We start from the raw sequence: 26440 nt of genomic DNA on the forward strand, positions 1-26440 counted from the left end.
ACTATCCATCCTTTCTAAAACATTTGCTGGAAAGCAGGGAAGAATCCAAAAGACAAACTGAAGACAAACAGGTTAAAGATTCCATGCTCAATGCTGGGGAGATGGCCCAGGGTTTAAGAGCACTGGCTGTTCTTACAGAGCCCTGTTCTTACAAGCTTTGATTCCCAGCACCCACCCTGGGAAGCTCACAACTACCTGTAACTCCAGTTCCAGGGGATCCAAATCCCTCTTCCAGCCTCCAAGAACACTGGACACACATGGCACACATACTGAGAAGCAGGTGCACACACATACACATAAATGAAAATAAGTAAACAAATTTGTAAAAAAGATGCTATGCTCACAGAGTTAAGAGACATGTCTTTAATGCCAGCACCACGGAGAATGAGGAAGTAAGTTAAGCCTGGGTTACAGTGTGAGCCCTGTCTCAACACAAAAGTCCAGACAAGGCCAGTGAAACAGTGGTTCACAATTAAGGAGTATGTATTTACTTGTGTGTTGTCTGTCTATCCTCTCCCACTTTATCCCAGAGCCTTAACAGGAGTTGCTGGATTTTCCCAGAAACAATGAAGGGTGATAGAAAGTGATCCTTCCTTCAGTGAGGTTTACCTTCACGGCCATAAGCTATGAACTTAACCTCTTTAAACTTGAACCAACGTCCTCAAAGGCTCAAACTCAGAATTCCCCTGCCTCCTAAGTGTTGGGACTACAAGGTGGATTTGGTAGTACACGTTCGTAAATCCCAGTGTTCAGGGGCACACGCAAGAAGATTGCTGTAAGTGCAAGCCCAGCCTGGTCCACAGAACAAGTTCAGTCCAGCCATGGTTACCCAGATAGGACCTGTCTGTCTTAAAAAGACAAATGAAAAAACAAAGAGAGAAACAAAATAAACAGTTTTCAGTATGTGGATACTCTTTCCAATGTTGAGTTATCTCTAAATGCTTATCTCTTATTCAGAAACCAATTTCAGCCCCTATCTATCCCTTGGCTAAATTGTCACTAATCTGAATTGATGATGCATCCAATCCTTTGGAATGGAGTGAGGCCCCATCTCTAACCCTGTGGTTAGAGGAGTCCTTATCCTTTAATATCCAGTTATATTTAATAGACACGGGACCAAAGTGATATAAGACTTCTGGTCCCAATCCTTTCATTCATCTGCAATGTGCTCTTACCAAGTCACTCCTCTCTGAGCCTCAGTTTTTCCCTCTGCAGCAGGAAGAGGACACTCCGCTGTCATGCCTAGATAGAACACAGGAAGAATTCCCTGATGGCCCTTACTGTTTCATCTTCCATAGCCTTTGTGCACAAGATTGTAGAGATGAAGATAACTGGGGTGATGTTGCAAGCAGGATGAAAACAAGAAGCATTCTCTAGAGGAGTCACCCAAACTACTTTCTGGAAAGGCCCCCCAGTGTCCAGCTCGGATCCGTTGCCCTATTTATAGGGTGGGCACTCCTACCTCTTTCAGAGCCTGTATGTCTAAAGGCCCCCTCTCATGAATATCACCATTGTATCAAACTATGCCCCATTCTAACTTACTTGTTAAAACAATAGTTTTACAAGCTTTGCCTTTCCCTAAGAGACTCCGTTTTATAAGCAGCTTTTGACTACATTTTAAATGTAAACACAGAGATGGGATGACTGTACCCTGGTGGGCACACAAACACTATCATCTGTCTGGCACCAACCATAGCTACAGGTGGTAAATAACTTATTCCTAAAAGTGAGAAAGGATGACAGCCCATAAGTTTAGCAGGGTTTTTGTTTTGTTTTGTTTTGTTTTGTTTTGTTTGTTTTTGTTTTTAGAGACAGAGTTTCTCTGTGTAGCCTTGGCTGTCCTGGACTCTCTTTGCAGACCAGGCTAACCTCAAACTCACAGAGATCTGCCTGCTTCTGCCTCCAAGTGCTGGGATTACAAGCTTTTGCCACCATGCCCAGCTCATAAGTGTATTTTCTAAAATAGATTTTTTTATTATTATTTATACAGTATTCTGCCTAGATTTGTGCCTGCAGGCCAGAAGGAGGCACCAGATCTCATTATAGATGGTTATGAGCCACCATGTAGTTGCCGGGACTTGAACTCAGGACCTTTGGAAGAACATCCAGTGCTCTTAACCCCTGAGCCATTTCTCCAGCCCTCACAAATGTTTTTTTAAGAACAAACAAACAGGCTCAAGAACTTAACTGAACATCACACTGAAGCAATAGTGCAACACAGAACACAGAACATCATGATGGTAACAGCCTCCACCAGCCTGTTACCTGGCCACATGCGGGGTGTGTGTGTGTGTGTAAGGACTGACAGGAAGAGAATTCCAGACTGCCCCTGGAACTTGAGCTCAGATCTATTCCCACTTGTGGCATGGCCACCTGCTAGCTTGTCCACCTGGACCTACCACCCATTTGCTTGCCCACTGTCCATCTGGAGCCGGTCCTCCCTTTCACCTTCATGGCACCCACCTTCTTACATTTTGCCTCTACAGCGGGGTCTAGACACTGAAGTTTGACCTGTATCCCTGAATGCTTGACTGCAGAATCTGCTTGACCTCCAACAGATTACAACAGTTTTTTAAAAATCTTTATTCCCAGAGAGACTCTTTCGCAGCCCTCAGCTCCTAGATAGACAGACACAGAAACAGACAGATGATAGATATATAGATGGATGGATGGATGGATAGATAGATAGATAGATAGATAGATGAATTGATATGATAGATAAAAGATGGACAGACAGGATGCAGTCCTTTTATTCCTATCTTAATTATTAATATTAACGCTCAGATCACACATCACACACTATGCATGTCTATACCCACCTGGCTTTCAAGAGGATCAGTATTGGCAAATTGCTGTCAATAAATGCATTATACCTGTTAAGTTATTGCTATCAATAAAGTCCGATATTATAGAAAGACACAAGTGTGTTCTATGTTTCTGATAGCATGTACTCATGACAAATACCCTTCCATGAAGAAAACAGGAAGACAAAAATCAAGCCCAGCCTTGAATTTGGGAAATTGCCAACTGAAGATCAAGGGCTTGACCTTAACTTAACTCACCCCCCAGTCACCTTAAGACAGCAGCCCCCTGCTCTCTGAGGAGGGCCTGCTTGGGAAGGCAGATCTGAGGATGCATGGAAGGAAGAGTGCCCCCCCTGCCCCCTCTCTGGCCCCCTCCGCTTGGCCAGAGAGGGAGCTGATAAGTCATCCTGGACTGGAGGGCAGTGAGAGGCAGAGTCATACTTGCAAAGATGATTTCAGTTTTCTTTTCCCTTTTGTGTGTTTTCATTTGTGACTGCAGGCAGTATCTGGTGTCCGCTGTGGAAACTCCCCCAGTCTGGGGGGTGGGCACTTGCTCTGCTGCCCTGGCTTCCTATAAAAGGTCTGCCTGAGCTGCTGAGCATCCCTGCAGAGGATCCTGAGACAGCGCATGCTCTCCCACAGCCTCTGCCTCAGGAACCATGAAGATCTCCGTGGCTGCCCTCACTGCCATCCTCACTGCTGCCGCCCTCTGCACTCCCGCGTCTGCCTCCCCATGTAAGTCCAGAGTCTGCCTAGATGCTCACCCCATCCCGCCGCCCCAGACTTTCCCCGCCTTTCATCATAGCATGTGGACTGCCTCTACCCCATTGTGTACATTCTGATGTATGGTTGACACAGCTATCCGGCCACCCCTCTTAGAGCTCTAGGCCGTATTATGGAAGGACCCCCTGATGAGCTTTTTGGGGTCTTCAAAGACTAGACCATGAATCTGCAGGCCACTCCTTCAGTGCTGGGAGTGGTGCTGGCCATCCTGGAAGACAGAGTAGCTCAAGCTGACCTTGAAAAGTGACTTACTCATATCTGTCACCACCACGGTTTCCAAGAGATGTGTAATAGTGTTCGAAGTGCCTGAGGTGTGATAGTTTCTCATTTCATAGATAGAAAAGAAATGGGGCATGCAAAAAAATAAATAAATAAAAGTGAACTAAGTGCCTACTGTGGGGCAGACATATGCAGATTTCCTTACATGTGCCGTCCTGTTTAATACTAGTCCTTCAGTGGTTGCTCTTGACTTACAGAGGGAAACAGAGGCCCAAGGACGTAGAAATTCCTGTCTAAGGGTGCACACTGCTAGAGTGTGCAGAAATTGCTATTGCAACAAGCCCCGTCTGTCTGGGAACATAAGTGCCACAGCTCTGCTGTGGGATGACAACTGTCCTGCTCAGTGGCATCTTGAACTGACTGACCACCAAGAGCTCCACAACAGGACAGCCAGGTCCCAGGATGTGATGTGTGTTCTCAGGCCCCACCTAGGAGCCTCACTGTCTGTATATGGAGCCTCAGCCTGGATGCTTCCCTACACTTTCTCCTACACCTCAGAGAACTGAGAGAACAAGGCTAGAGGCAGGAGGTGCAGAGTAGGGGAGAAGGATCCCTTTGGGAGCTACGGTACGGAGGAGAAAGCACACGCTTTGTTCACAGACCAGATATGGTTTGGACAGATCCTTTCAGGCTTCCGGAGAAGCCTCCACTGTGGCAGCTGTGTCCTGAGGTAGACAACAGCAGACATTGCTTCCAGGATGAATCATGGAAAGGGCACAGCAGTGCCCACTGTAACTGGCAATGAGCAAAAGGGTCTCCTTCCTTTCTTCCTTCCCCCAGATGGCTCGGACACCACTCCCTGCTGCTTTACCTACCGCTCCACGCAGCTGCCTCGTGACCATGTCAAGGAGTATTTCTACACCAGCAGCAAGTGCTCCAATCTTGCAGTTGTGTGAGTCTCAGCCCCAAGGCTTCCTCTTTGGGGTATGGAAGCCCCTCCCACACCTCTGACTACGGTCCTGCCATGATCCTTTGGGGGAGGGGATGCACCCTCCCACTCCCACTCACCCTCTAGGCTCCTCTAATAGCCACTGCTCCTCATCTCCAACTCAGAGCCTCCAGCTGTAACATAGAAGGACTAGGCACGGTATCCTTACAGAGTGCCTTCCAACTAGTGGGTCCCAACCCCTTTGGCAAATCTCTGTCTCCAAAAACATTTACATTACGATTCAAAAGAGTAACAATCTTACAGTTACAAAGTAGCAACAAGAACAATGTTATGGTTTGGGGTCACCACAAAGAGAGGAATCGTATTAAAGGGTCACAACGTTAGGAAGGTCACCTTAGGGAAGATCCTGCCTACAGACAGATAGTTCCCAGGACACCAACCTTTGCTTGTGCAGTGTTAATTTGAGCACAGGCTGAAATGTCTTGGAGAACACCATCCATTTCACCATCCCTCTCCAGCTAAGAGTCCAAAGCTTCCACATTTCAAGCCCAGTTCAGCTCAGCTAATCCTCTGAGGAGCTAGAGAGGATGGGTCAAGGTCAGGATCCTAATTTCAACCAAGTAAATCAAAATCCAAAAACCTATCAGGAGATTCAGCTTTAAGTATGCACATGGATAGTTTGGGAGAAATATAATAATCCCTCCCACACGGGGTGCTTACTGGCATGACATGTCTACATGCACTGTCTCCCAACTGTGTACCCTGGCTGGTACACACAACCCTCTCCACGTACCAAAACTGAGATCCAGAGGCGTTTGCTGACTTACTCAAAGCTGCACAGTGAGTGAGAAATGGGGTCTGTCTCTGGGCATCCCTTTTCATGCTATAAAATAAAGTCATTAGTGACAACAAGCTCAGGAAGTTTAAGGTGATAACTATTTACAGGATGAAAATGGAGAGTTGGAGAAATGTTTAGAGCAGTCATTGCTCATGCAGAGGATCCAGGTTCAATTCTCAGCAGCCACATGATGGCGCACAATTATCTCCAACTCCAATTCTAAGGGCATCCAATACCCTCTTCTGACCTCCTCAGGCACCAGGCACACACATGGTGCACAAACGTACATGCAGATGAATACTCATACACATTAAACTAAAAGAGAAAAAGAAGAAAACAGGACAATCATGAAGGTTCCAATAAAAGGCTGAAGAGTTTTAATCCAAAGATTTTTGTGACCCTGCCAAAGATAGATTTAGTTTCTGGTGAATCACTGAAAAATGTAAGATCAATATTTAGCATTACTAAATTCAGCTCTAAAATGAGTACTTAAGCACCTATTTTGAGCAGGCAGAGACAAATAAAATTGCCATCCTTGGCTGTGGTGATTTCCTCTCGTAAGACTGATACGTTGGACACAGAATGACTACAGCACCCTATAAACATTACTAAATGAGAGGAGGGGGTGTATCTAACCTCGGGGGGGGGGTGAGGGGTCAGTTCAGCAGTAATTACTGTAGGAGATGCTATTTGTAGAGAGATCGGGAGTAGAGAAGTGTATGTGATATGGGATGTGTCTGAGAACCACGTTCACAGGCTTCTACTTGGGTTTGCAGGGATGCTTGTAGGAAAGCAGAGAGTACCTTGAGTGTCAGGAAACTGAAGGAAAACATAGAGCTGGCAAATGACCTGGAACAGGAAAAGCCAAGGAAAGGGTTTAGATAAGAGGCTGTTAAAGTTTCCCGCCTGTGTAGCATTGTTGGCTGAGTGGTACCTGGAGGTGAGAAGAAACAAGAGTCAGGAGTCTGGGAGGATGAATCACCCAAGGTAAAGAGACTTGTGGTCAGGATCAAGAAGAGGAGATATGGGTAATGCTGAGGTTTCAATTCAAGGACGGGGAGGTGTGCAGGTGTGCAGGTCCCCAGGGCAAACCAAGCAAAGTTCCAGCAAGACAATCCACGGAGGAACCAGATGGAATGTAAGCCGAGGGCTGAGGAAAGAGTCCAGGAACTGTCAATCAAGAGAGGCTGGAATACGTTGTCTTGGTCAGACCTAGCTATACTGCTGGTCTGCCATGTTAGAATCCTGGGGCCCCTCAGCCTCTGGGAGGTGGTTCCGAAAGAGAGTAAGTAAGGCACTTCTTTCACTAGGTCACGGAGAGAATAATAAGTACTTATCCATCTCCTGGTACATAGTGGGTATAAAGACGAATCAACCTACTTTTTCATTACCTAAATGTGTGTGTGTGTGTGTGTGTGTGTGTGTGTGTGTGTGTGCTTGCACGCACATGTGTGTTAGGAATGAACGCAATTCATTCATCCACTCATTCATCCCATAAATGTTCACCAAGCAGCAACTACATGCAGGCCTGGGGCCAGAGACTGGAAAGAAGAGAACTCAAGAGGGACAGTGTCTTTGAGGATGCCTGCTCTTAAGAGATGGGTGGCAAGGAAAGTTAGATGAGCAGAGGGCCCCCAAAACAGCAGAAAGAAGGGAAGGCTTAGCACAGGGGACTTGCTCTTGGGTACCACATACTAAATAGAGGAGGAAATGGAAGCCTGTGCCATCTTGACAGCTGGAGTTGGCATCCTGTCCTTTTGAGTCCCTGGCTACGTGCTGAGAGGGCCAAGAAGAGCTGGTATAAGTACAATTAATACTCCTTTAAATTCATCACTCAGCACAAGGCCTGGAGAAAGGGAAAGGGCCCAGAAGAGGCCAGTGCTTGGTCTACTCAATGCTGGGCCCCAGATTCATGTGAGCTTGTGGGGAACTAACATGAACGAAATTCTGTCCGGAGCTCGGTGCCTTTAGTTCCAAAGGAGAAGAAATGTCTTCTGAAAGGAAGAAAACAGTACTGAGCTACAAAGACACCCTATCCAACTCTCAGCCATTTCCCTTGAAGCTTTTCAGTCCCCTCTCACCAAAAGCTGCCCCAGTGAAAACCTTCTTCTCTCCTACAGCTTTGTCACTCGAAGGAACCGCCAGGTGTGTGCCAACCCAAAGAAGAAGTGGGTTCGAGAATACATCAACTATTTGGAGATGAACTCCAAATAGTTTCTTGATCCTGATCCTGTATAACTCACACACACACACACACACACACACACACACACACACACACTGCTTGCTCTAGTCCTAACCAGCTTTGGGATGCCACTCAGCAACTCCACTCACTCTTGAGAAGGCACAGATGCTTTCTTACCACAGAGATTATAACAAAGTCCTCTCCTAAAGCCTGGAAGGTGTACCGAGGCTCTGCCATGACCACAGGAAGTCTCCAGACTCTGAGCTTCAGGCTCCTCAACTTGGCCGTGGTTTTGGGAGCATTAAAGAAGCCTATGTGTCTCTCAAGCAAAGAAGGAAAATAGAAATCCCATATGCAAATGTTCATATCTCAGGCCCTCATAAGCTTTGTACTGCTAAGCCAATAAATCAGCATGTCGTTAAAATTTCTGATGCAAGGACAAAACTGACTCCTGGTTTGACTTCTTCCTAAGAAACCCCCTTCCCCACAAGTGTTAAGCATGCAGGTATCCAGACATACACCTGGAATCAACACCAAATTTAGGTGGTATGGTCTAAGCAGTTAGCAGGGCTGGGAGCAAACACACTCTGAAAATAGCATAGACAGGTAAAACTGGTAAAACTGGCCAGCGGCTTATCTACTAGGGTTGGTGTCTAAGCAACATGATTTAGTACCTGTAAGTCTCCAAGGATTTATCTGGACCACTGCCACACCAATTCCCTGCTTCCTCGGGCTTTGACTGACCCTTCTGACTTAGCCTGCCCTGTGCCTTACCTCTGGTGGATTCCTTTAACACTACTGTTTCCCATAGAGCAGGACTTAAGGGCAATTTCAGAGGCCTGAATTATCTTAGATAAGGTTCTGATAACTGTGCCAGCACCTTTGAATAGGGGGTGGCCCACCTGCATGTCCCTTCAGGTAAATACTGTGAATATCAGACATAGTCATAGCTGTACATAAAATTAGCTGAGTGCTATGTGCCAAGCATTGGCTCAGTCCCTCCCATTCAAATGCTCTTTCACTTTATAACCTTAGGATGGGCACTAACTTAGTTCTATTTACACGACGAAATGCTGTCAATTTTAAATTGTGTGTGTGTGAGACAGACAGACAACACAGATGGGGCTGGGAAGAATGGACATAGGTGCCTGGTAGACATGTGGTCAGAGGAGTGGGTTCTCTTTCCATCTTCTCTTGGGGTCCAGGGATCAAGCTCAGGTAGCAAGGTTTGCACAGCCAAATCTTGAATCGCTGAACCATCCCACCAGCCCAACGGTCAGGAAAATTAATGGGAAGATGGAGACTATTTGTCCAAAGCCCCCACAAACAAAATGAAAACAAGTTTAAAGTTCAGTTTCAAAACCCACTAGATCTAGTACAAATGCCTATGTTTCCTCATCTTCAGTTTACAAATCTTTAAACTTATAAAAGATTAGCAAACAAATTTTAAAAGCCCTCCACTTTCCTCTGGTATATACAGTTTTGGGTTTTTTTTTGTTTGTTTGTTTTGTTTTGTTTTGTTTTTTTGTTTTGTTTTTTTGAGCTATTTGAAGCTGCATATGCCATGCCACTACAACCCTAAGGATTTCAGTATTTTCTACTAAAAACAAAAACATTCTGTATAACCACAAAGTGAAAAACACAGGAAACAATGACACTATTATTTTCTAACAAACAATCATCAAATGTACATTGTCACGTTTCCACTGTCCCAATAATGCCCTCTTTGGCTATTTTTATTTTTTCGTTAACAATCTAATTCAGAGCTGGAGAGATGGCTCAGAGGTTAAGAGCACCGTCTGCTCTTCCAGAGGTCCTGAGTTCAATTCACAGCAACTATATGGTGGCTCACAACCATCTATAAAGAGATCTGGTGCCCTCTTCTGGCCTGCAAGCATACATGCAGGCAGAACAACAAGCTACCACTAAGCTACATCTCTAGTCCCAATAATCCATATTTTCTTTTTCTTCTTTCCTTCCTTCCTTCCTTCTTGCCTTCCTTCCTTCTTGCCTTCCTTCCTTCTTGCCTTCCTTCCTTCCTTCCTTTTTCTTTCTTTCTTTCTTTCTTTTTCTTTCTTTGTCTTTCTTTCTTTCTTTCTTTTTCTTTCTTTCTTTCTTCCTTCCTTCCTTCCTTTCTTTTCTTTCTTTCTTTCTTTCTTTCTTTCTTTCTTTCTTTCTTTCTTTCTTTCTTTCTTTCTTTCTTTCTTTCTTTCTTTCTTTTTTTCTTCTTTCATTTTTTTCCCAGGACAGAGTTTTTCTCTCCTGGACTCTCCTGTAGACCAGGCATACAGAGATCTGCCTGTCTCTGCCTCCCCTGGTGCCGGTACTACAGGCGTGTGCCACTGTGCCCAGCTGATCCATATTTTCTTGATATGCAGTGTCATGATTAATCTCAGGTGTCAAGATTGAATGGATCTGGAATGAACTAAGCCACTGACCATATCTGAACGAGATTTCCCATTTTCTTTTTTTAAAGATGAATTGATTTTTAATTAATGAATTAATTAATAATGATTTGTCAAACTTTTATGTGTATAAGTGTTTACCTGAATGTATGTGTACCACGTGAGTTCTTGGTGCCTGGAACTGGAGTTACAAACCATTGTGAGTTGCCGTGTAGGTGCTGGGAACCAAACCTAGGTCTTCACTAATGATCTTATCTACTGAGCTACCTCTCCAGCCCCTTGATCAGCTATAGTAAGAATTTTGGTTTCTTTAAGAACCCAGTTGTGTGAATATTTTGTTGTTGTTGTTGTGTTAATCCCAGGTGTGGGTTATGGTGCTACTTCCGATTGTCCACAGCAGCTGACTATGACTCGTCCCTTGCTCTAGGAGGGGTGTGATTTTGCCAGCTGAGATTAATTCGAATTTGGAATTCTGGGCACTCTTATAAACTCCTGAGCCCCGAAGAGGGGCCAGAGGTGCTCCAAAGAGTCGGCTGCTGCTCCCCATGCTGCTGCGGTTTGTTGTGGTTTGTAGGTTTTTCAAAGAGACAAAGAAACTGGATACCCTGTCGACAAAAGTCAAACTTACCTCCCAAGGAACTTGATGCCCCTCATCAGCAGGAAGTATTGTAAAGACGTCTATATCCCCTTTTCCCTCTAACCTTTCTTGTCTACCTAGTGTTGAGGGGTTGGAAGGGATTGGGGTAGAGAAGGTTGGTAGATATAAGCACCCAATAAGTAGCCAAAAGGCCGGGCTACCATCAGCTTATTAACAGTAGGAAGATCTGCCTTTGATGTGCATACCACCACCACACGGGATGGGCCCTGGACTGAATGTGTGATAAGCCCAAGGTGTTTTCACGGGCCGCTTTGACCTCACTGCCACAAAGGATTGTAACCTGAACGAGGAAACAACATAACACTTTCATCCTTCAGTTGCCTTTGTCAGAGCATTTTAATCACAGCAACAGAAAAGAGAGTAAGACACATAGTAGGCTTCCTACTGGGTATTGACCTACTACATGCCAGCACTGTGCTAGGCACTGGGGTGGAGTAAGAAAGGAATTACATCACTGAGTCAGGGGTGGAGAGGGGGTTGGGGAAGGAAAGCCTTCAGAAATGACATGGCATCGGTATTTGAAAGATCTGGGTGACGGTTTAACAGGGAGGGAGGGAAAAGGCTACAAGGTGGATGGAACAGCATATGCAAACAGAAGAGATCTGAATGGTAGTTCCTTACCATATAGCTTCGCGGCAGCAAGGGGGAAGATACCTCTAACATGAGCTGACTTGAGCTTGATGGTTCACAATTACTCACCAAAGCCACTGGAGTCAAGCATGTTAAGAGTTCTTTGCTCGGATGGAAAGGTATCGTACGACTTGGGAGCCCAAGAACCACAGCTTTGAGGTGGGACAGTGTCTCAGACCCTCACAGCTCTGAGAGGAAGCCCCCCAGCAGAGGCGCTGCAATCCTGAGGGAGGATATCCCTGCCTGAGCTGGAGAGCCACAATGTCACAGTTTCCCCCTCCTCCTCTTCGGCTTTGCAGCTTCCAGGGGAGGGGATGCCCAGCTGAGCTCAGGAGCTCAGGAGCCTCAGCCCCAGCTCCATTTCTTAGCTTCTTCCCTTCTTTGTTTCTTTGCTTCTTGGTTTCTCCCAGTGAGACAGTCACACTGGGCAACAGATCTCATCAAAGAGATTGGAAGGACCAAATGAAAGGATGAAGCCAACGGTGGCTGCTGCCTGGAGAAAACAGAGAACTGAACAGTAAGCAGGGCTTATAGAAGATTTCTTAGGGGCGGCAGAGATTTCCATGGTGAGAATTGATGGGATTTTAAGTCCTGAGCTCAGGACTTGGTTGGTTTTTCCTGTTCAAGGATTGGTGGGATTTTTGTTGTAGGGCAGGGGATTGGGCAGTCTCTCATGTCAGGGCTGGAAATGACAGAGCCTAGAAAATGATCCTTAGGAGCCTTAGGGGAGTCTGAGGGAAAAGGCCTAGTTGCTGGAGCTCCACAGGCCACTGTCCTGCCTTGAGGGTTTACAAAGTTTAAAAGTTTATGGAAGGAGTCCACCCCGGAGAATGAGTCCGAGTGAACAGCCAACAGAGCAGTCATGGCTTCCCTACTTTTCCGCTGAGGTAAGAAGCTCGGTGACCAACTCAACTCAACCAGCAGACCAATGAAGGCCAGCAGCAGGGCTTAACAATGGAAATGGGTGTTCTGTTTCCCATGGCAACAAAAAGAGCACTTGGAAGCTTCTATCTCCAGAAGTCAAGCCTCCCTGGTTTCTCTTTTGCCAGAAGAAGGGCCTCCTCAAGCTTTGCCCCCTTGTCTTCACATCCCTGTCCTAGGTCCCCTCTGACCTGCATCAAAGAAAATGAGCCATGATAACCAACCTGATTTCTCTCAAATCCCCAGGTCAATGTTCAACTACCCATGGCTGGAATATCGAAACAGGAACCAAAGTGAGAATGGGATGGAAAGCAATGGAGCCAGTGGTGGTGGGGTAGTGGGCTGATAAAGCAAAGCTGGCTATCCAAACCCAATCCCAGACAAGGCACTAGGTTTAGTAAATTCATGGGAAAGTCCGGGGCGGGCGGGGGTGGGTGGGCTTTGACCAGTTGATGGCTCCCCACAGCCTCACAGTCTCTATTTCCTCAGTAGGACTTACTGAATTAGCTCAAGGTGGGGCTCCTGTGACCCCATCCCTAGCTCTCCCATACCTGTGCCTTGCTCTTTAAACCAATCTCACACCTACAGCTCTTCTCGAAGGGTCTTCCCTAAGGCCACTGTTTGGACCCCTGACTTAACCGATTGACTCCTTTAATTTTCTCCCCCAAGACAGGGTTTCTCTGTATAACCCTGTCATCTCTGGAACAAACTCTGTAGACCAGGCTGGTCTCGAACTCAGACATCTGCCTGCCTCTGCCTCCTGGGTGCTGGGATTAAAGGCTGCCACTATCCGGCTAACTCTTGCTTAGATGCAAGACTTGGTCTGTTTCATCTCCTCTAGGAAATAAATATCTGGTCCCCAGCCCTGATAGGACATCTCAGCTCCACTGCTTGTGTGTATTTCCACATTAGTGTCCCTGTGTAAATCACTACAGATTAGAATTTCTGCCTCAAATGCTAGAACTGTGGTTCTCAAAATATCCCAGAATGATCGGATCTACCCAAACTCTCGAGATGCTAGGGGAGTGAGTCCTAGAAAGCTGGGTTTTAACAAGCCCTCCCAATAAGTCTGATGTACATTCACATTTGAGAAAATGAGACCAACAGTTGTCACCCGTAACTGAATATTGAACTTTCCAGGATAGCGTCCCAAAATACCTAGGCTCTATTATCACAAATCTGACTCAATTAGTCTGATACAGGGCCTATGTGTGTCCCAATATCATTCCAATAGTTCTGGTATGTAACCAGGGTTGAGAACACTGCTAGTCTTGTGTTTCTTAAATTTCAACTAAATGGGAGGTGCCTGAGGATCTGGCTGAAATGAAGTTCCCAACAGTGTTTCTAAAAGGCTTGCAGGCACAGGAGCAGAAAGACTACATGCACCTGAAGGGCAAGAATGATGCTTCATTGACCACCTTGGCTCTAGGGAAATACCTGGGGCTATTATTTACTAACTGCAGAACAAAGGAATGCCTCAACAAGGCATGTGAACCCGCGTTTTGAACTACTGTCTTAACAGTACCACACGCATATCCTTGTTCCTCTTGCCAGAATACAGAAAAGCCATGGCTCCTGTTCACCTGCCCCTGTCCTGTTACAAGGTAAGTGATTTTTATTACCCTAGGGGCAGTGTCAAAGTTGGAAGAGTGCCAAAAGTCCCTTCCTAATTCCAGCTAGCTCACAGAGCCCTGAAGTTCACCTATGGGTCTGCCATTAATGCTGTGTGATCTTGGACAAGTTAACTTTCCTTTCCTGAGTGAGCCTCCTGAGGCTCCTTGTACACATTACTGCCTGCCCCCTTGTGTATGGTTTCTAACAAGACAAAGTCTGTAAGGCCCAGGCTATGCAAACTGTTTGCTAAAAGGAGTCATTCTTGTTAACACAGCCATCCTTACTTGTGGTTGCCAGATAAAACACAGACTGACCAATTAAATTTAAATATCCTATAAACAATGCATGGGATTTAAAAATATAGATAACTGTCCTAAATACTTTATTTGTTACCTGAAACCCAAATTTAAGCTGACATGTTATTTAGTGCTTTGCTAAATCTAGAGACACTACTTTTTAGTTCACATTGCAGGACTTGAGTCCTGATAACCACTGGAAAACCCTTAAGATCTTATTTGTCTCTAAGCTGGGAGCTACTGGATGAAATCCTTTGTTCCCTGTTGCCCAAGGAGATGTAAAGATAGAAATATTTGAGAAATGGCTGAATCAAGGCCAGATCCACAGAGACCCACTGGGCCACGCGAACCTCTCAACTACAGTAAGAATTTTACCAAGCAGTTAAAGGCACAGGTACCCTCAGTGGCACACAAGCAGGAGTAGTCACACACTTAAGAGGGTATTTGGTGTAAATGGAGGCAGCGAACTAGGTAACATGAAGTAGGTGCTCATGTCTGAATAAGCAGTAGCCTCTTTTCCCTGGCTTTACATCTCCCCTAGCCCTTGCCTTCTCTTTGCCCATGTGACTTTTCAAAGTCTTTGAGACTCTCAACCAACCAAACTGTGAATTCAGATCAATTTACAAATCCCTTCAAAACCTTTTGAGCTTCACAACTACCTTGGGAGAGGAACAGGAATGAGTAATTAGACCCATTTTACAGGGGAGAAGACTGAGGCTTTGGTAAAGTAACTCTTCCAAGTCATATAATGGGTGGGGGTGGGGAGATGGTAGCTGTGGCTCCAGCCTAGATGAGAGCGTTAAGGTGGTATCTCTCATATTTTCTTTTCCTCCCTTCACTACCCTTTCTCTGGGCACTCCAGTCATTGGTCTAGGGGACTCCTCTGACTGCTCTGCCACTTGTTCTCCCCACCAGTTGCCCAAAGAAGCATTTCCCCCAAGTCCAGAGTGCTGGAGGACGCATCCAAGCAGGCCAAACGCAACTCCGTGCCTCTACAAAAAGAGGCCCGATCTCTTCTTAAACTGGCGCACCCTGATTGACCAACGCCAGGAAAAGGAGATGCAGAGGCTGTTTTGGAAAAGAAGAACGTTCCCAAGGTGTGCTTTGCCCGTCTCCATATTCTTCACACCTCCCATCTCCTCCAGGAAAAAGAGGAAGAATCTGGAGAGGTTGGGTGGGGCCAGGAGTGGAACAAGTCATTCGCTAGAAGACCCTGCAGTTCTAGGAGGGCAACTCCATCAAGCGGGTGTCATTGAGTCACTCTTTCTTTGTTCTCTGAGGCTCTGTGGTGAAGGTAGGGTTGTGACATGAGGAGGGGAGGAGAAAGGAGACCATGGTTGTCTGTGCAATTTCTCACATAGGTACATCAAAGACAGTGCCCAACTACGAAGCCTCCATGTCCCTCTCAGCAACTTAACTTTAAAATCTAAGTTGGGAAGCAGGTCGTTAGATCCCACCACGGACCCCCTGAAGTGGCAAAGATTAAAGGTCAGGACCGTGGTGGGATGAGGCGTGTGGACTCCCTCCCTGAGGATACCTTCACCTTGGGCTCACACTGTTTTGAGTTCAGTCAGATTACTTAACCCTTCTGCCCTGAGTCCTTCCCTGCAAAACGGAGGATAAGGAGAATGGGGACCAGCTTGACTGGACTCCTTTCAATTTGGATTTTCTATGTTTGTTTTTGTTTTTTTTTTTTTTTTCCTTCCATTCAACTGGTCCTCCATGGATGAGCAAGGAACTCACAAGGAGCCTGAAATCTCCAAGAGAGGATGAGCAATGCTATGCGGCCTATGTAAGAAGCAGCCAGGGGGTAGGGGCAAGTTGGAGGGGCAGCTTCAGGGGGGCATAGCTGAGATGGAAAAGGAAAACCAGCTGGAGGTAGATGGTGGGGGGAACAGGGGACACCCCAGGTATAAATTCAAGCTGTGTGCAGAAGACGATAACTCTTGAGCTGGTAGCCAAGGTCTGTTTCTCTCCTCCATCCCTCTTCCTGCAGGCTTTAGGGAGTCTGGGCATCAATAACGGGTTTGTCATGGAAGCCCTGTGGCAGGTGGTGAGTCTGGGGCCTTTATGGAGTTCAGGGAAAGAGGGTTTGAAGTATGTAAACATGGGCATAAGACAAGGCTTCCCAGAGTACCAGGAAAGGTCAGGCCCACCATTGTTTGGTAACGCCCTCACTTCATGCCTTTTGCCTCTTTAGATGGTAGCTTGAGTGTGTGAATATCAAGATCCTCCTTGTCTATGAAAACACTTTGAACTGAAAAGCCAGAAAAGAACTGAGCTTCATGAGTTCAAGACCAGCCTGGGTTGCATAGCAAAACCCTGTCTTGAAACACTAAGGACTGAAGATGTAGCTCAGTGGTAAAGACTTAGCTAGCATATACTAAGCCTTTGAGTTCTATCACCATACATGAAAACACACACCACCCTGGACTAGGTTCATCCTCTGACTTACATATGTTCCAGGCTTACATATGTTAATCTAAGCATCCCTGCTATGGTTGATAGTGGGTTTTTTGTATGTGTATGTATATGTGTTTGGGCTTGTTGTTATTTTGAGACATTTTTTATTATGTGGCCCAGGTTTTGACCTCATGAGCAATCCTTCTGCCTCCTGACCCCAAGTGCTGGAATTACAGCCATGAGTCGCTACACCCAGCCTGAGCCCTAATCACTCTTCTCTATAGTGGCACCTACCATCTTACAGAACTCTCAGAAAAGTTAATAGTATCTCACAGACAGAAGCCCTGAGAACCCAAGTGCTTGCCCGAGGCCAGGCGACTAGAAAACCACACAGAAATGTACACAGAGGCCTGCCTTGCCTGTGTGGCGTCACTGCGCTGTACCAGCCTGCCTGTGCACTCTGTATGAGCACAAGCGAATCACGCTCTACCTCTCTGTTTCTGTTTTGGAGAAGTAACATAAACTTTTGACAGTCTATTACTTTATGCTATCTTTTCACTCTTTCCTTCTTGAATCAGGCTCAAACCGGTTCAGCAAAAGTGCAAGGCGAGGCCTATAGAACCCTGGCCATCCTAGGTATGTCCTCACCCTCTGGAAGGAGTTGGGGGAGGTGCAAGAGTGCAGCTGGGAACTACCCTTGGTACCAATGGGCAGAGAGAAGGTAGAGTGAAAAGGGGGGGCGGTGTAGGCAAGGCTCTAGAAGTTGCATTCATGCTTAGCCAGCTGTCTGACGCAGTGGGAGGGCAGGCAACCCCTTGGGAACCAGTGTTGGGCCTCCTGTCTTAAGAGTAAACTGACGTTCAGCAGGTCCTCCCAGAGAGGAGCAATCCTTGAGGCCCTGACCTGACCTAAGCACCCTCCCTGTCCAGGTTGCTTGAATGAGACTGTGATCCAGGCTCTCATCCAACAGTTGACTGATCAAGATGAGAGTCAAAAAAGACAGACCCTGATAGTGCTACGAGTAGCTCTAAACTCCTGGGCTGCTGCACCTGATAACAAGGTGAATTGGGAAGAGAATCCATAATAGGGACAAAGAAGGTCAAGGTAATTGGTGACGTTTGTCTCGGGGTTGAGTGTGGAAGAAGGTTGCCTAACTCTCAGATTGAATAGGAGACACTGTCCTTGTGGAGTCCCTCTAAAGTTGACTGAAAGTATAGGCTGATATATTCAGTTAGGCAAGCTCTGTGAAACTGAAAACACTAAATGACATTTTTAAGAAACCAGCTCGCCTGTGCTGCCTTCATTAGCATCACCTCTTAAAGAGCCCACTGAAACACAATCTCTGTCATGAAGGAACAGAGACTTAAGAGAGTCCACTGATACAGCTCTCACTATGTCCCCCTTTAAAAAGCCCTGGTCCTTTAATTCCAACAGTGCTTCCTGTAAAATAGAATCCATTACTCATCCATTTATTCACCAAATACGTCTGGCACAGTTACCATGTGCCAAGCACTGTTGGTCCCTTGTGGTATATCAATAAACTAAACAGGCAAACTGCCTTTGTAGGAGGGAGAGACTCACAGAATAATAATTACAAAAGTATAGAATATGTCAGAGGTCACACGTGTGATGTAGCACCAAGACTGCCCAGTAGGAGGAGGATGGGTTGCCATTTAGACATGGTAGACAGGGAAGGTCTAGTATAAACAACATATTTGAGCAAAAGACACAAAAATGCTTTAGAGATACCTGAGAGAAAGTGTTCCAGGCAGAAAGACTGGTCAGCGCAAAGGCAGGGACACAGTTGGTACGGCCAAAGAGCAGCGAGAAAAGCCAGTGTTGTTGAAGTAGAATCAGAATAGGAAAAGAAGGAAATGAAGGTCTAGTCAAGACATTAACAGACTAGATTGTATGTGGCTTTCTAGGCTCCTTAAGTACTTGGGCTTATACTTTATGTAAAGAACTTTTAGGAAAAAAAACCTTTTAGAGTTCTTAAATTATTATTTTCACTCGGAAAGTTCACTCTGAAGAGATATGACTTAGGAGAGAGTAGGTGACAGCAAAAAGAAAGGGGAAGAGTGCAAAATCATGTGATGGTATTAGGCTTCTTTTAGAGAGAGATGGTCAGAAGCAATATTCTAGAAAACATGAAGCCTGAGCCCAAGGTATGGCAATAAGTAAGTCCCTGAAATCCCAGCTTGTGTGACACTGAGGCAAAAAGATCTTGTGTTTAGACACACCTACAAAGTGAGACCCTATTTCAAAAAAAAAAAAAGGAAAGAAAGAAGGAAGGAAGGAAGGAAGGAAGGAAGGAAGGAAGGAAGGAAGGAAGGAAGGGAAAAAAGGAAGGAAAGAAGAAACAATTAAAAGGTGAAGGCTAGCTGAAGACATATTGCCTCCTGCTGCTCATTTCACATACTGTTTCCCTTTAAGAGACCAGAAGTGGGAAATGAAGAAGAGCTGGTGTCTGTGCTGCAGCAGCTGATGGGCAAGTCACTGAATGAAGTATCCTTAGAGGCAGCGCTATGCTTGGGTTTCCTGAGGCCCAGCAACAGCATGGTCCAGGAGTTCTTTCAGCTATGCCTAAGCCAAGGGTCCATGCACCAGAGGATGAAGGTATGAGAGACCAGGAGCCGAGAATCCTTGGAAGTTCTTGGCAAACTTGGGTGGAATCTGTGCCTACTGTCACATCCCAAAGAAATCATGCTTCAGTTGTGCATAGCAGAGCTCTCTGTTTTTATGATTCTATAGATACATGGCTTCGGGGATACATGGACAAATAAGTGTGCACATATCCATGTATTTGGTATGAGTGTTCGTTCGTTTGTATGTGCACACATCCACTGGTGCTCTCACTCAAAAGGCCACGAGGCAGAAAAAAGCACCCTCTCCCTGTTCTCCAGGGAGTTCTAGGCCCAGCCTTAAAGTCTGCTTGGCTATCAAAACACCTCTGGGTACACCATATAGCCCTCCTTACCCTTCACAGGCACTTAGGATGCTGGTCAAGATGATGAAAGTTCATTCAGCTGCAGTCACCAGGGCCATTCTGGAACAGCTATACTCCGATGTCCTTGACGTAAGCTCTAGGCTACCTTCCTTAGCACTAGAAGAGGACTGGATAAGGGAAAAAGTATATCATCTTTCCGTGTCCCTTCCCCTAGGATCGCTTTGAAGCCACCCAGATGCTCAAGACCATTGGGCTGGAAAAGATCCAGGCACAAGGGCTGGAAGAACTCACATTTGACCTGCTCAAGAGGAAGATACACAATGAACCCTTCCTAGTAAGATCCTAGCTCCCAGTCCCAAATCTGCCTCTCACTCTCTTGAGATAGTAATTCCCAAAAAACACCACACCCTAGTATCACACTGGTTTTACCCTAGCCCTCATTCAGTCCATATTTTTAATCTACCTTGTCTTTGGTCAAGAAGTTTGCCAGCTTGAATTCCAAAGTGGCTGTACAAGTTTGCACTCCCACCAGCAATGGATGAGATTCTCACCAGCATGAGCTGTCACTTGAGTTTTTTATCTTAGCCATTCTGATGGGACGTAAGCTGGAATCTCAGAGTTGTTTTGATTTGCATTTCATCAATGACTTAAGAACATTGAGCATTTCTTTAAGTGTTTCTCAGCCATTTGAGATTCCTCTGTTGAGAATTCTGTTTAGCTCTGTACCCCATTTTCAATTGAATTATTTGGTTTGTTGATGTTTAATTTCTTGAGTTCTTTATATATTTTGGATATTAACCCTCTGTCAAGTTAGTAAGATCTTTTCCCGATCTGTAGGCTGCCGTTTTGTTCTATTGACTCTACAGACTGCTTTTGGATCACTTTCTCCTGGATGGGCTGCCTTGTCTGGCCTCAGTAAAGGAGGATTTGCTCGGTTCTGATGTGACTTGATGTGCCACAGTGGGTTGAAGGGGAAGGGGACCCTTTTCTGAGGAGAAGGAAAGGGAGGAAATGGGGAAGAAAGTAGGAGAGTGGAACAGGAAGGAAATAAGGGAAGGGCTGGGATCATCGTGTAAAGTGAAATAATAAAAACATCAACATAATTTTTAAAAGAGGGGTAATATAGAGATATATAGAGCCAGGTGTGGTGGCGTTAACCTTTAATCCCAGCAATCTGGGAGTCAGAGGCAGGTAGATCACTGTGAGTTTGAGGATAGCCTGGTCTTCAAAGTGAGTCCAGGATAGCCAAGGCTACACAGAGAAACCCTGTCTCAAAAAACCAAAAAGAAATTAATTATAGAAAATATACAGAAATAATAAAAGAAAAAGATGATAGATTATTGAATGCGGTTTTCAATTATAAAACTATTGTCATTCTCAAGTATTTTTTTAATTCATTGGTTTAGAATTCTGTACATTGATACAGAAATAAGGTTATTTTTTATTCATGGGTATAGAATATACATATTGATTCAAATTTAAGGTTATTTTTGTTTTGTTTTGTTTTTTGGAGATAGAGTTTCTCTGTGTAGCTTTGGCTGTCCTGGACTCACTTGGAGACCAGGCTGGCCTCAAACTCACAGAGATCCACCTGCCTCTGCCTCCCTGAGTGCTGGGATTACAGGTGTGGGCCACCACACCCAGCCCAAATTTAAGGCTATTTTTTATTCACATATGTATTTATGTTTCTAGTCTGGTATGGGGTATTAGACCAATACAGCTCATTTACAAATGTAAGGTTTACTTCCAGTCCTGTTAAAAGCTGCTATTACAAACTGTTTAGAATAATGAACTTATACAAGTTAATGGTTAATCAATCAGACACATGGTCCTGTCAGAAACTAGTCTGGTTTATCAAAGAAATAAAAATCCTAGGTTAAACAGATAGTAAATATCTAGAAGTAAGCAATGTTTGCCTATTCAGATTTATGATAGATAGATAGATAGATATGATTACATACTATGTAAATATAAATAGATAGATGGTCCTTAGAGACCTACAGAATATGGCATTTAAAGATATATTTATTAATTTAAGACCTTTTTGACTTGAGACATGTCAGCTCCAGGCAACACTCCCAGCCTACCTCAATGAAGATGATGAGCATCATAAAATCTCCTTTTGGAGAGAGCTTCATTAATGGCAAGCGAGCCACTGGACAAAAATGTCCCAGCTCTCTCTACAGACAATATGCTGTCCAAAATGGACAAGATTTGGACAAAGGCTGAGTTGACAGAGTAAGCAAGTTCTTCATATTTCTGGCTTCACAATTATGTCTACCAGATATACTGGGCCAGAAGGCTGAAGACAATGCTCCGATGTTATAGAGAGAGAATGGGTGACTGACTATGCAGTAAACTGCCTCTATCATCTCTTAGTTTGGGACTTCCTACTTTAGTAATTTTATTCCTTCTCAAGTCTCTGATGAGGTTAAAGACTAGACAGTTATAGTTTCACACTTAGGCATAAGTTGTTTAGGGTTTAAGAAAATGTTTTAAGAAGGCCTAGAAAGATGTTCTTTAATTTTCTTCAAGGTTGCCAAATACAAATGAGCTAATCATTTTTAATGTAACTTTTTACAAATGGTTTTACCGGTTGTTTCATAACTGTTCTTACTGTATGCTGTTTATTATAGTCCATATTTTCAAAAAATTCCTCAGCACAAAAACGCCACCCAAACTGCTTCCTACTATTCATTTCTTCTCCTCTCTTCCTATTAAAATGCTACTGCTATTACAAGCCCAGTGTGGCAGTACATGACTGTACTCCCAGCAAGGTAGAAGCAGGATAATCAGGAACTCAAAACCAGTCTCAGCTACAAAACAGGTTTGAGGACTCTGTGGGAAACATGAGATGTGATGGGCATGGATGGCCCAAAAAGAACTTATAGAAAGCTTTCCCAAATCACCAGACTCAATCCTGCCTTTTTCTACATTTCATCCCACTTAACTTTACAGAACTGCAGCATCTCCACGTTGTTCTAAAATATAGATTGTCTCACCTCTTCATAACACTTCTCAGTGGTTTCCAGTGCCCTCGGGGTGGCTTACTTTGTGTTACATCTCAAGCCTCACGCACCTCTTTAGTTTCTCCCCCCCAGTGCCAAGGACCAAATCCAGGCGCTTGTATATAAAAAGTGCTCTACCACTGAGCTACTTCTACAAGCCTTGGTCCTTAGAAGACTCACTGTAGCCCAGCTGACCTCAAACTCACACTCCTCCTCTCTCTGCTTCCCAAGTGCTGGGATTACAGGTGTGTACCGTCCTGCCTAGAGCTTCTCCAGCTTTACTTATCATAGTCGCATAACAGCTGTGCTTAGGGTGACCATATCCTGATGAACCAGTATAATTACTGACTGCAATCTGAAAAGTCCTAGTCTGTTTCCCCCATCCTTCCACTCATCCTTCAACTACAAGCTGGGACATCACTTCCTCCAGGAGTGCACCCTTCACAGTACTGAATTGCCTGTTTGCCTCTCTGCTTCACCTGCTGAGCTGCTCGAGGCAGGTGTCCTTTGTAATAAAAACTCAGTGTTTAATAAAGGTGTATGAAGTGCCGCAATGGCGCACCCCTGTACTCCCTCTTTCTGTTGTCCCATTCTGCAGGCAATGAGGCAAGCTGTGGCTGAAACTGTGGAAGTGCTCAAGATGAAGCCTTTAATAACGAAACTGGTGGAGGCGTAAGTTGAAACTAGACAGGGCTAGAAGGCAACAGAGGGGTTGCCTGAGAACCTTGTCTGTACTTTTGGGCAGGTCATTCTGAATCTAGGCTTTTGTTTATCTATTTAGAAAAAAAAAAAGGCTTATACTACCACTCAGGGTTACTATAAAACACTAGTATAACCCCAAATGAACTTTCAGAAGGCATCAAGTTCTGGTGATAATCAAACCCTGATCATCATTTTAGTGTTTCATGGCAAAGTATAATACCTGTCCCTCTCAGCTTTTTCTCTGACTTGAGAAACAGGAGAACGAAATTAGCAACTCATCACGCCCAAATCACTCTGGGCTGAGATGTAACCAACCTCCCTCCCTTGCACTGAACAACATAATCCACTTCTACACAGGCAACTGATGAGTCCAGATGTCACTGCCCGCCAGGAAGCAATCATCTCTTTGGTAAGCAGAGATGGTTTTGTTTTTTGTTTAGACTCAATTTTTGAGACTTATTGATGATGGTAAACAATTGAGGTTACTGAGAATAAGAAAGAACTGTAGTTTGGGAAAGTTATTTACTTTAGAATTCTAGTACTATTGAAGGATCAAGCCTTGGGCTGAGTAGGATAGATGGTAGCTGAGTATGAAAGATGCTATTAGATATTACAGAAAAGGTCTCGACTCTGACAAATAACGGGAGTGAGATTCCCCAAATGCCAAGGAAAGAAATGACATCTCTCTAGGTCATAGGGTTATCTCAAAAGGAGGAGGAGGGAAAAGAGGCTGGGGACTTGACCTTCCTGGGGCTGGCTACTTAGGCAGTTACTCATTCTCTGCCCAGGGTGCCCTGGGGATCCGCAACGAACAGTTGTTCCACCTGCTGCTGGACATGCTAGATGCAGAAGAGACCCAGAGTATGAAGAAGAGTGTAAGACATTCCTGCCCTGTGGCCCTCTTCTCTATTTCTCCTCCATATCCCACCCATTCATCTTACTGTTCGTTCAGTCAACAATGGGGAATTGGGACAAAAGTCTTCAGACATTGTCCCTTGGCTTGGTTCTTTGGGCCCATAATAACCACGAGTAAGAACTTCCCCTTTCCCGGCCTGCGCACAAAGTGAGCCAGCCTCAGGGTCTTTATTTCCATGCAGATACAAGAAACATTACTTGTCTGGGCCTCAAACAATCCCTGGATCCAAAACAGGCTGAAGAACAAGATTTTCTTTGTGTATGATGTACCTAAGACTGTGAAGGCAAAGCCTACAAGGTTCCGGGAGGAGCCACAGGGCCTAGATGACATATGTATCAAAGACTTCCGACAGGTTAAGCTGAACCCCTTATATATTGCAAAGTCCTGCAACAAGCAAGGTGAAAAGCCAGAGGCACCTGCCTTTTCATTCTATTTCTCCGAACCAAGAAAGCAAAAGTCACCGGACAAAGGGCCTTGGGAGCCAAAAATCAGGGCACAACTCCGGGACTTGTTGAGGCCTCAAAATAGTTTTATTTGGGCCTAATTCCTATCCTTTCCTTCAGAATGGTTTCCTGAGAAGATACCTCTTTCATTTTCCCTTTCATGAATAAACACTTGCTTGTTACCCTACCTAGTTCCTGAATCACCACTGCTATTCACTTCCGAGGTTACACTGGGACAGTCTCCTTCCCATGGTTGGGTGTTCCTTCTATGCAGTCATAGTTCATCAGGGCAGAGGGAAGGACAGAGCCCAATGTTCTTTATCTGTGGCTAGCTTTCCTCCTGTTCTAGCTTCATTCCGTTGCTGTGACAAATAACGTCACCAGAAACAACTTAGGATTTATTTAGCTTACATTTCCAGGCCACTGTCCATTACTGAGAACATGGATAGGAAGGCATGGAGGACCACTACTTGCAGGCTCATGCTTAGCTAGATATCTCAGACATCCATGGGATACCACCCACAGTGGAACGGGCCCTCATATCAATTCAGGATCCAGGTAATCTCCCACAGACATGCCCACAGGCCCGAGGTAGGCAATGCCTTAATTGTAGTTTTCGCTTCTCAGGAAACTCTAGATCGTGTCAAGTTGACAATTAAAAACAACAACAACAACAAAACTTCACTAAATCAAGTTCCTTGTTAGTGCCCAGAACCTGGTAACAAAACCAGAAAGCTGGACCTCTGTCAATAGAAAATATGGAGAAAATACTGGGCAGTTTGCTGCTTAGACCATTTTTTTTTTTTAAACTAACTTTGCCTCCCAACCTCATTCATCTAAAATGATGAGAATTAAATTTTTTTAAAATAAACATTCTCTTTTTAAAGATTTAAGTATTTATTATTTATGCAGTATTCTGCATGATGTGTGCCTGCAGGCCAGAAGAAGGCACCAGATCTCATCATAGATGGTTATGAGCCACCATGTAGTTATTGGGAATTGAACTCAGGATCTTTGGAAGAGCAACCAGTGTCCTTCCAACCTCTGAGCCATCTCTCCAGCCCAAGAATTTTTAATTTTTAAATTCCACTTATTTATTCATACATACATACATACATATGAATACATATGTATGTATGACTCTACATACCACAGCACAACTTGGAAGTCACTTCTCTCCATATACCATGTGTGTCCCAAACTCAGGTTATCAGACTTGGCAAAAAGTGACTTTATCTGCTGAGCCATCTTTCTGGCCTCTTTCAAAAAATCTTTTTGAGATAGTGTATACCTATGTATCCCAGATACTAGTCAGAGCCAATCAAACTTGCTGCTGTCTACCTACCTCATTCACTTTAAAAGACCCCATTAACTTTGTAAAATTGCCTTGTTTTCCTTTTATTTCTATTGACATATGTATTTCCCTTTGTCAACAAAACCTACTATACCAATCTCAACAAGCTATGAAAGGCTGCCAGGTATGCTAAATATCCGTAATCACAGATATTGGGAGATTAACAAGGAAAGAGTAGGTCTGAAGTCAGCCTTGGCTATATTTTGTTGTTTTAAGATTTAACCAAACCCAGATCCTCTGAAAGGGCAACAAGGCTCTTAACCACTGAGCTATCTCTATAGTCCTATACAGTGAGTTTAATGCTAGCCTGAGCTATATACATCAAGGAAGGAAAAAAATGACAAAAGAAAGGGAGAGGAGGTAGG

The 26440-nt window shown here is 44.7% G+C and overlaps 2 protein-coding genes across 2 annotated transcripts; both read left to right on the forward strand.

The window, feature by feature from the left end:
• The first annotated feature begins 3332 nt into the window (after positions 1-3332).
• Ccl5 (C-C motif chemokine ligand 5) lies at positions 3333-8222 on the forward strand. Its single transcript, XM_021649033.2, has 3 exons — positions 3333-3539; positions 4647-4758; positions 7714-8222. The coding sequence occupies exons 1-3, from the start codon at positions 3464-3466 to the stop codon at positions 7805-7807; spliced, it is 282 nt and encodes a 93-aa protein (XP_021504708.2). The 5' UTR covers positions 3333-3463; the 3' UTR covers positions 7808-8222.
• Positions 8223-12597: 4375 nt separating this feature from the next.
• On the forward strand, positions 12598-24822 carry Heatr9 (HEAT repeat containing 9). The gene is made up of 15 exons (XM_021649021.2): positions 12598-12685; positions 13947-13996; positions 15218-15399; positions 15664-15790; positions 16038-16094; positions 16299-16355; positions 17284-17341; positions 17635-17765; positions 19139-19321; positions 19692-19781; positions 19867-19986; positions 23259-23332; positions 23720-23771; positions 24151-24237; positions 24460-24822. The coding sequence occupies exons 1-15, from the start codon at positions 12598-12600 to the stop codon at positions 24820-24822; spliced, it is 1719 nt and encodes a 572-aa protein (XP_021504696.2).
• The last annotated feature ends 1618 nt before the right edge of the window (positions 24823-26440 follow it).

This window comes from Meriones unguiculatus, chromosome 7 (assembly GCF_030254825.1).
Source record: "Meriones unguiculatus strain TT.TT164.6M chromosome 7, Bangor_MerUng_6.1, whole genome shotgun sequence".
Taxonomy (NCBI): domain Eukaryota; kingdom Metazoa; phylum Chordata; class Mammalia; order Rodentia; family Muridae; genus Meriones; species Meriones unguiculatus.

Coding starts and splice junctions, on each gene's coding strand:
- Ccl5 (XM_021649033.2), top strand. CDS start 3,464: ATGAAGATCTCCGTGGCTGCCCTCACTGCCATCCTCACTGCTGCCGCC. Junction 3,540..4,646: donor TCCCGCGTCTGCCTCCCCAT/GTAAGTCCAGAG, acceptor TCCTTCCCCCAG/ATGGCTCGGACACCACTCCC. Junction 4,759..7,713: donor TGCTCCAATCTTGCAGTTGT/GTGAGTCTCAGC, acceptor TCTCTCCTACAG/CTTTGTCACTCGAAGGAACC.
- Heatr9 (XM_021649021.2), top strand. CDS start 12,598: ATGAGCCATGATAACCAACCTGATTTCTCTCAAATCCCCAGGTCAATG. Junction 15,791..16,037: donor TGAAGTGGCAAAGATTAAAG/GTCAGGACCGTG, acceptor TGGATGAGCAAG/GAACTCACAAGGAGCCTGAA. Junction 24,238..24,459: donor CCCAGAGTATGAAGAAGAGT/GTAAGACATTCC, acceptor ATTTCCATGCAG/ATACAAGAAACATTACTTGT.